Here is a 10,668-nt window from a genome sequence, read left to right as displayed (position 1 = left end):
CGGGATCTGTTTCTCTTAGTGTTGCAGCAAAAGCGGCTTCTTTTTCTCGGTCTCTTTGTTTTCTCTCCTTGGCCTCCTCCTCGTCATGGCTATAGAATACTGAGGAGGCAATTCTTACTAACATCTCAAGTGAGCCATCTGGGGTGAAAGCCATTTTTAGTAGCATTTTCTCTCCAACCTCCCATCTCATTGGGACCCCAAAACCAGTTAGTGTCCTCTCCCCAACTGTCAGCACAGGCAGGAGGAATCTTGCTGCAGACTTCTCCAGAGCTCCACCACAGCCTATACTGTCAGGAGAAGAATGGCTTCCAGAGAGTCTCCACAGGTATTGTGCAAGGTCCTCCTGGTTTACAGCTTCCAAGCTGCTGTCATGACCCCAGTCCACAGGACCTCTGACTCCTTGGGCTTAGTCTATATTCCCATGGTCTCTGAGTACTTGTTCAGCAGCTGCTCCTCCCCTGACTCTGGACATTTCTGGTTCTCAATGGCAGGAGAAAGAGTGACCTGTCGTATGGCATGTATTCCCAGGGGTTTCTCCATGTTTGAATGATTCACACACGTCCATGGGTGGGCATCCGCAGCCGATGCATGGTGGGCCAATTGTGTCATTGTTTCTCTGTGTCATGGTAGTTCTCAATTGAGTGGCGGTGGCCGGCCTGAGGGCTGGAGCACAACAGCAGTCACCTCTGAGGGGCTCCCCATGCGCCGCGGACTCTCCTTCTGGGAGCCTTCAAGTCAGGGAGCGAGCCCGCCAGAAGACCAGCGCTCCCCGCCTGTGGCTCCTCATGCACCTGGGCCCCTCCTCCCAGTGACCTTTATAAAGGCCTTCAGTGCGACCCCACTTCTTCAAGTCTCCACTGCTTTCTATAGTATCAAAGTGGGGAGTAAACCTGTAACACACAGATTTATGGGGAACACCTAAAATCCAAAAAAAGCACTCACCCAAGAGACTTTTATTTCTCATAGTTCCAGAAGCTAAAAATTGAAAAGCAAGGTGTCAGTGTGTTGTGATCTGTTTAAGACACTCTTCTAGGTGCAGACTTCTGACTACTTCTTTTCTCCTTATGGAGGGGTGAGAAGCCTGAGAGCTCACAGAGATCCTTTTTTAATACCACCAATCCCATGTATGAGGGCTCCACCCTCAAAATCTAATCACAGCCCTGTGGACCCACCTCCTAATATCCTTACATTGTGTGATGAGATTTCAATATGTGGACTGGGGGACAAAAACATTCAGTCTGTCACAGAGCAAGAGAAAGGGCAGGGAGCCTGAGAACCTTTCTGTCTCTTTTGAGTATGCCAGGGATTTTGCTAATAAGAAGTACATATTGTCTATTATTTCTTTCATGATGTTAGATTTTTAAGTTCAACATTTTTACAAATGGAGAACATGGAAGCTGAAGTTTGTGCTTACTGTTTTTAAGTGCTGTGGGTACCTCGGTACAGGGACATGTCAGGTGGCAGATGTTCACCGAGTTTCAGTGGGAATCTATGGAGGTAACATCCATACACTTATCAATGAAATTGTGCACAGTTATACCACAAGAATCAATCTTTGCCCTTAAAGATAAGGGTTAGATGAATTTTAAAACAAAGAATTGAAGTTGTAACAGTAAGCAGTCATTTTCAAACTGATTTCTTAGAAACTTTCAGTTCTCCACAAGAGGAAGATAAGGAGATCAAGTAAGAAGAAAGAACAGATGGTTTTGCCTTCCACATTGTTCATAGGAACGTAAACTAGCATAGCCGTTGTGGAAAGAACCATGGAAATTCCTCCAAATAAAAACAAAAGAGCTATTTAACCAAGTATACCTCTTTTAGGTACTTTCTTTCAAAAGTTAAAATCATCATATTATAGTCATCCATGCATACCTATGTTTATAGTGCACAATTCATAAAATCTAAACTATGGAAAGGGCTTCTATGGCTATCAGTGGCTGAACAGAAAGGAGAGAAATTTTAGGAAAATGGATGAATACTGAGTCTGTAATGCTTAGTGGGATAAATCAGACACAGAAGATGAAATATCACATGCTTTCTCATATAAGAGATTCAAAGTGTAAATAGTTTAAAGAGCAACATAAAAAATATGATAGGATGATAGACTTCGTGGAGATAAGAAGATCTGAATATGTGGAGAAATGGAAGGGAAGGGAGGAGAAAGGGAAGTGAAAAGAATGAAGATGTGATTTGCTTGTGCATGGATACCTCATGATGAATTAATTCATTATGTAAAGTAAACATACACTAATAAAAATAATGAAAGGTTCAAGTCCCTCAATTTTGGCAAAACCAGCATATTAGCACTTACATATTTTTTATAGTGAGACTATATGTATAACTTTAGAAGGAGAAATTGTGTGGTTTTATGAAAACTTAAAATCCAATATACTAAGGTGTCATTTTTCTTATGAACATATTCAAAATTTAAGCTTACAATTAGTATATATGTTTTTATGCTTTTAAATTAGTGATTATATGAATAGAAGTACCAGTGAGTAATGATTTCAACTAAGCATTTAACAACAGTAATTGTTTAAGTAAATTTCTAATACATATTAGCCAAATTTTTGTATTTTTAATTCATTTTCACCATTCCAATATCTATTCATATGTTAGTTAGATTGTGCTTTCCCCTGTATAAAGATGTACCTTAAATTTTCTTACCTGGTTCTTAGATTCTTTCGAGAAGATAGTCCTTGGGAACCAAACCTGAGGGTGCTATAAAACAGCATTCAGGAGGATTCTCAGAAACCCCTGTCCTTGGATTCTTCCCTGCTCAGAAGTTTCCTGCTTTGCTGATTTTTTATCTCTACCTTTACCTTCAGAACACTTTGGGCCCCTATACTCCCCTCGACCCCAGAAGAGAAGGCAACTCTTTTAAGTCATTGGGCAACAAAAAGTTTCATTTTTAGGGTTTTTATTTTTTAAAAATATTCTGCCTGAAAATATTACCAAGTATAATAGGTGTATTTCTGATGTCTGTGGTTTATTGAGAGGAACAGTCAATGCTTAAAATTTTCTTTTTTCCTGACCAATTTTGCATGTTTGAATTTGGTAATCAGAATGACTTATCTGAAAACAACAATATGCAGTATAAGAACCATTGTTGAACTCCTGCTATCTTGTATGGTGAACCTCTGCATCATTTCCAATTTTTTTTTATTACTTGTTACTGTCTTTTATTGTTTGATCAGTCTTACATTCGTACATCTGGTGGACTGAGCAACTTTGTTGAAGATAACAGTATGTAATGTAGCAACCACTGTTAACTCCTATCACTTTGTTTTGAGGTCATGTAATGTTTTTGATGTTTTTATGTTGTTTTGGTTTTGTCTTCATTGCTGTTTTGTTAGTTTTTTTAAATTTTTAAAATAAAAACAAAGCATTACCAAGCATAAGCTTGTACAATAGACATAGAACCCGAATCTATGGCACTGGGTTTTTGCAAAAAGAACAAGTTTTCACGAAGGCTAACCAAGGAGACAGGAGGCTCACTCAAATCTATTTTCCTGGTCATCATGTAGGGAAGATATTTAAAAAACACAAGGTAATGTGTTTTTGGGCTGGGAATATTGCTCAGAGGCACAGCTCCTGCCTACCAAGCATGAGGTTGTAAGTGTTTTTTTTTTTTTTTTTTTTTTTTTTTTTTTTTTTTCCTAGTACCGGGAATTGAACTCAGGACCTTGCTCTTGCCAAGTAAGGTGCTGTACCGCTGAGCTATATCCCTGGCCAAGGTTGAAAGTTTGATTCCCGGTACAAAAAAAAAAAAAAAAAAAAAGGGGAAATGGAAAGCTAAATGTTGTAATCGGGTGTCTTAGTGAATTATTCTACACCCAGTATGCTGGTCCAGGTGGAAATCATGGACAATTTTGACCAATCCTGCAACCGCAGAGGGCACCATCAGTTCTAAGTTAGGTCTCAGAGGCTTTGTATACTTCCTCAGCTTCCATTCACTGGAGACTTTGAATTCTGGGAGGCCCTCAAGGAGATTTTAGGACAGGCCTTAGAGCTCGGCACTTGCATCCTAAAACTTGGCTGTGACAGTTTTTAGGAGCAGAAAGTTGGTAGTTTAAGGACTGGCTCCAAAAGCGACTTACCCTTGATTTTAACCTCAGCTTTCACATTTCCCAGTTGACACACAGTGGGGCAAACAACAGCTTCATTTGCTTTTTTATGTTCTTGCCCCTTGTTTCCCTTTCCAAGTCAATGCCCTAGAACACGCAACATTTTGTATGGATACTGCACATGTGTGAGAAGCAGAACATGAGCCGAGAATCAACAATCCTGGCCAGCCAGGCTCTTGGAGGGTTCTTCACATTCACATAGGGAAAAAGTTAGTTCTTAGGGTCATCCTTAGGATGTAACCACATTGGTCCCTTAATGGTGGGTAGAGAACATGGTTAGAACAGTTTGTAACACACCTGTGATTTGCTCCCTCTTTCATCCTTAGGTACCACAAACTTCCTGATTACCATTACCTTGTCATTACCAAGACCGCTTCCTGAATGCTTCTGTCCACTGCCTGAACACCTTGAAAACATATGCGGTGGACTCTTCACAGGTGATGGCTTGTAAGGACAGTACTGGAGGAGGGATTATAGCTGTGATCACCAGTGCCTTAATGGGCAGAACAGATCTTCCCCAGATCCAGGCTGCAGTCCTGTTTTATCCAATGGTCCGGGTCATAAATCTGCAGATATAAAATGATTCATATTTCACACAAGATTTAATAGTTATGTGCATATGTAAGTATATGACCGTCGAGCCCTCTTGGCAAGATACCTTGGTCAAAGGTGTTCGTATACCCCAGATGCCTAGAAGAAGTACAGGAAATGCCTCAGCTCCAACAACATCCCCAGCAGATCCAAGAAAAAGACCCAGAACCCGAGTTTCTTGGGCATTTTAATGATTCTGCCTACCTGGAAACCAAGAATATATTTGATGTAGAACACTTGTCCCTTCTGGCAGATGAGACCACTGCTCAGTTTCCCTAGACCTTCCTGGTGAGGTGTGAAAAAGACCTCCTCTGTGATGACACCTTGCTCTACAAGAAGCACTCAGAAGAACAGTGGGTCCTTGTGACCTGGTACCGTGTGTAGGTTTGCTTTCATGGATGCTTACTTTTATTTGATAGGGAGGGCTTATCTTTCCCCTGCTCAATGAAAGCTACAAATGCCATAGTTTGTTATATAAATGGCATATGAATGGAATGTAGTTACTCACTCTTGGAATCCCAATACCCTGAACGGCAGAGGTTCAAACTAGCATGGGAAACTTGATAGTTTAGCAAGACTATGTCTCAAACAGGAAATGGGAGCGCTTCGGACTTAGCTCAGGGATAAGGTCCTGAGTTCAATCCCCAGTACTGCAAAACACAATAAAACAATAATAAAAAGTGCACAGACATATGGAGGGCTGGATGTATTGCTCAGAGTTAAAGCATGGGCCTAGCGTGCACAAGGCTATGGTTTTAATCCTCATCACCAAAGATGTTTCTTTTTGCTTTGAAAAATGAAAAGAAAATATGGTAGTAACCCCAGGACCTTGAGCAATTCGAGACAAGGATGCAACCCTATGCAAAGGATTTTTGTATTTCTTTACATCTCTTTGCATCTGGGGATTCTGCCTTGTTTTATTTTAGGTGGGAAGGAGATGCTGAATTCATCATAGCCCAGGCAGGGATGAAGAAATGGAAGTGAGAACTGTCTTGCTTCAAGAAAATCCAAATTCAGTGTTTCCTTCCAGAACCAAAAGAGCTCATTGTGCATCTGTTAACATTCTCTAATGTTCTCACTTAGGTCAAATAAATATCAGAGAAGACTATGTATTAAAGTATTTTTGAAAACTTAGTCCATACATTTTGTGTAGAATAAGCATAAACAGCTAGTCCCACTGCTCGTGGTGAACTCATGTCTATGATAACTAAATATTGCAGGATCCATGGCCCTGCTGGATGGGTGGAATCACCTCAGTTTTTCTAGGGCCAAGCCAAATGGTCGCATCCCATCTTAGACTTGCTGTAGCTGGCCTGACAGATGCTCTTTTAATGAGTCTCTCTCTGGATCCAGCCACCCTTGTGCTGGAATACAGGAAGATTTAGAGGAGTTTTTTTGAAGCAGAGACACAGGAAGAGGCAAGAGAGGAGGCATAGAAGAAATCACGAGCCCCCAAGAACCATAGAACCTTGGCTATGGTGGTAATCAGAATTCCTAAGGCTGATCCTTGGCTGTCAAGAGGAGATTCTCAGAGCCACGGTTGTCTTAGGAAGCTCTGGCTGACATCTGGAATGTGGATCGTACACGCTCTGAGGGGGGAAGATGTCGGCTCTGTTCCCCGATTGACTTTCATATCATTCCTACTTTTATAATACACTAGTCCTTGCTTATTAAAAGTCATTCCCTCTGGTCCCAGGGAAATGGAAGGAGATCTCTGGAGGTCTGGAGGTGGCCCACAAGAGCCTCATGGGCCCTGTTTGTTTCATGCATCTACTGGCGTTCCACACCCACTTCTGTCCAGTCCTAACTAAGTGATGGAGCTGGAGACCTTTCCTTCCATGCAAACATAACCTATTTGAGTACCGCTGCTTTCACCAGTTACTGATGCACCTGTCCTTGGTTCTTGTGATAAGAGCCTGTATGCACACAGGCCATTGGACTGGGCTCCTGGGACCTCAGCCAACATTGTGACATGGGTTTTAAGTCAGCAGTTTTGATGGATGAGATTTCAATGTTCTGTTTCCACGTAACAACAGCTCCACAAATGTGGCAGATTTTCACAATACATTCTCTACCTCACAGTGTCTGCACTTTAGAGGTCTGGAAACAGTTTAGCTATGCTCTTCCCTTGTGTTTCACAGGGCTGCTTTCAAGGTGTTGGGCTGCAGTCACCACTGAAGCTCAGATGGGAAGGATCTGAATCAAAGCTAAGTCAGGTTGTTAGGCAGAACATGCTTATTTCAGGTTGGAGATTCAGGTCATCAGTCTCCTGGTAGCTGTTGGCCAGAGGCCCCCATCTTCACACTGTATAGTTTCCCAACAATATCTTGCCACACTCAGCTCCCCTATGTTGCCACACATGAGCTCCCCTCATTTTCACTTGGTTCCTTTGCCAGAAACAGAGAATCAAAGCCTGGGTGGCAACTGATTTTATTGGAGCGTAATCAGGAACACACAATCTCATCCATGTTGTCACCTTTGCCTCATCCCATTGGAAAAAAGTGACAAGTTTTGCTCACACAGGGGCTACAGACAAAGGTGTGAAGAACACAGTGGATGACAGGGTCAAGTCATGATTTTTCTGAGGCAGAAGGCCACAGAAGGTGACATGAAGGAGAGAAATGCAGCATGTCAGCCTAGGAAGCAGAGTATGTTCTGCATACGTGGATGGGCCCTTCTGGAAATGGCAGCTGGTTGCCCCAGAAGAAGAGCTCTTACATTCTTCTCTTCTAACTCCCTTCCCCACACCATCTACGTCACCTGTTTCTCCAGAGCTGTCGAGTTTTCTGGTGCCTCTTCCCAGCCTATCTATTCCTCACATCAATCAGGGCCAATCCTCAGGCCAGTCAGGGTCCTGTCAGGACAGAGAAGCAACATCAGCAGTCTCCTTTATTTTTCTCTTAAACTTCATCAGGTCAAAAGACATCAAAACTTTTTTGAAACCTTTTTACTTTCATGTAGGTGGTTGAATAGCAATTGAACACATAAAAAATTGTGGACACAGAGCAGGGTGCGTAGCTCAGTGACAGAGAGCTTGTTCAATATGCATGAGGCTCTGGTTTCCACCTGCAACACCAGTGCAAATATTTAAAAAATTAAAGTATAAATAAAAAAGATGGAAAGAAATTGTGGACATGTACAAACAACCCAACAGCCAATATGTCATAGTTGATAACTGAGAAAGTCAATGTCACTGGGTTCTTTTTAGACAGTTCTGGAGACTGAGGCCCATTCTGCACTAATCCTTTCACTCCAGAGTGGGTAAAACAGCTACTTGTAGGAGAAATTGATTCACCTAAGCTCAGAAAATTCCACAGAGGCATAAAAAGAGCAGTGGAGAGTTAGAGAGCTCAGCAGAAGGCTTTGTGTACAGGACTCCAGATTTTGCCTAACCTTTATGAAACTTTTGTATGTTTTCAGCCAGCAGCAAAAATGATTTAAACAACAGCATTTAGTTTCTGTTGTAGAAAAATTGTCCTGGCAGAAGGTGGAAAGTAAATTGCAAAAGACTGAATGATGAATGAGATGCTCTAACAATCCCATTTCCCTAGCATTCTCCTCAAGAGAACATTAATGAATAAAAAAGAAATATAAAAAAATACAAATCAAAATAAAGTACCAGGCTGTAATAAGGAATGAAGTAATGGAATGACAGAAATGGCTGTAGGGTTGGGGAAGAGAGAACAGAATTAATATTTCAGCAGGAGTTTGTGACAGCCTTCACAGCACCTTGTGACCAAATTATGCAAGGAGAAATGGGACACAAAGTATCTAAGGGTGAGCATAGCCTGTGGTGTAGAAATGGGGAGAATGCATTTTCTGCCTTTTCCAGCTTTAAAGCATGTCTCCTCTCATGTCTGGGGCTTTTCTCCATATGTGAAGCCTGCATAGCCAGGGATAAAGCTCAGCAGCTTAAGGGTCTGTGTGGCAAGTGCAAGGCCCTGAATTTAAATCCCGGTACCAATAAAATAAAATAAAATAAAATAAAATAAAATAAAGCCTGCAGTCTAGTATTTTCTTTTCTCTCTCACCCGTGCTTCTGCCTTCACATCTTGTCTGCCTGTGACATCTTGTAGCCTCCAGTAAGAACACTTGTGATTATGTTGTACCCACTCAAATAGTCCAGGCCGATCTCTCCATCTCAAGATCCTTTACTTAATCACATGTGCCCAGTCCTTCTTGCCATGTGTGGTAACAATGCTTTGCCACCACTGCAGCAAAACCCCTAGGAAGAATAACTCCTGCTGGAATGGTTTAGTTTGGCTCATAATTCAAAATGATTCATTCCATTCCTGTGTCTGTGGAAAGCAAAACATCATGGCAGCAGGAACAGTGGGTAGAAGAGGTTGTTCAATTCATGGCAGACCTGGAAGAAGAGTCATGGAGAAAGAGCCAGAGAAGAAGTGTCTGGGGACAATCTACAGTTCCCAAGGTCACACCTCCATGACCCATTCCCTTCAACTAGGTCACATTTCTTAACATTCCATCCCCTCTCAGAATCCCATCAGATTAAGAATCCATCAACACATCAATCCGCTGATAAAGTTACAGCTTTTATGTTCCAAAGCACCACTTTTGAATACAAGAACATTTGGGGGAACATTGTATATCTAAACCATGACACTCAGTATCCAAGGATGAGGATGTAGATGGTTTTGAATGGTGATCATTGAGCTTATCATAGCCTCCATCCCTAGCCACATAGGCAGTTAGTTTTCCCTCCTTCCTGAAAAGGAACCAGGCCTGGGCACAGGGTCTGACTGGAATTCTCAAAGTATGTTATGTGATGTACCAGATCACTGGGAGTCTGCTATCATGGAAGTGCTTGGATGGGTTTTCTGTGTGATATAGTGTCTTCATAGTTTTCACATGTTTTGAGATTTCCATCCTCAAACAATCACCTCCATTTCACCAATCACCAGTCTTGCTTCCATTAAATTCCTAATCATCAGGGGCAAATGTTAGCAACTCTTTCATGAGGCCCTGAAGAATTGCACCTCTGACCGCTCTCTGCTCCAGATGAAGGGAACAATCAAATGTCCCACTGAAAATTCTACCCAATTAGGGCTCTTCTGTGATTTTTTTCAGTGGCATCACTGAGTGGGCTCTAACGCTGAAGCAAGAAGTTAACAGCCCTTTAATGTAGGTTAAATCACTTGCTCAAGGTTAAACAAAAATGAACTACTGAGATGGATTGGAAGTAGTGTCATTCTGGAGTCTGTGCATAAGTGGAGCAGGGAGCAAATAGGACTTTGATCTACCAAGCTCAGTGAAAACAAGCAGGCAGTTGTTCTTTGCAGTGCTAAGAGAGAGAAAGAAAGAAAAACGTTAATCAAAGTAGCAAGCTAATGGGCTTCCTCAGATTCAGAGCTGGGTGTGTGGGAGATATGGATGAGACCTCATGAAAATAAAATGTCCCCTTGTGAGGGACTTCCTGCCACATGTTTTGTCTGAAGAGTAGCCATCTCTACTACTCTGTGTTTCTTTCCTAATCTTTTATTTTAATCTTGTAAGTAGACCACATGTGGTATGCATTTTATGTGTGGTAAAGAGCCTGTGCAAGCCAGTTTTCTGGCTCCCTATACGGAGATACACAAATCATGATCTATGATTCACCTACACTCTCAAGTTTAATCAAGCTTACACATTATTGTATAGAGCAGGAGGTTAGTCCTTGGACAGAAATTTTCAGCCCTATGATCAATTTCCCAATTTTATTCTTTCTCTTCCTCTGACATCCCACTTTCCTGGGATGCTGAGACTATTTTAAATATTTGAAATGTGATCACTTGCAAAAAGATTTCTTCTAGAAAGTAGAGAAATGTTTCCAGGAAGCATCCCGAGAGATTTCTTCCAGGAAGTAGAGAGATGGCACTAATTGAAAATTGGATATTAGGGCTCTATTGGTTTGTCCTGCTTTGTTGTTCCTTTGGTTAAGGAGTAGCAATGG

General features: G+C 41.7%; 1 protein-coding gene across 1 annotated transcript in view; it reads left to right on the top strand.

Moving 5' to 3' along the window:
- LOC102016481 (arylacetamide deacetylase-like 4) overlaps positions 1–4,705 on the top strand; it is a 62,638-nt gene extending 57,933 nt beyond the window's left edge. Inside the window, 2 exon segments of the mRNA XM_005415332.1 lie at positions 4,454–4,476; positions 4,479–4,705. Of these exon segments, the coding sequence (XP_005415389.1) occupies positions 4,454–4,476; positions 4,479–4,705 (250 nt within the window).
- The last annotated feature ends 5,963 nt before the right edge of the window (positions 4,706–10,668 follow it).

This window comes from Chinchilla lanigera, unplaced genomic scaffold (assembly GCF_000276665.1).
Source record: "Chinchilla lanigera isolate Chin_1 unplaced genomic scaffold, ChiLan1.0 scaffold00085, whole genome shotgun sequence".
Classification (NCBI taxonomy): Eukaryota; Metazoa; Chordata; class Mammalia; order Rodentia; family Chinchillidae; genus Chinchilla; species Chinchilla lanigera.
This window is presented reverse-complemented; position numbering and strand designations above follow the sequence as displayed.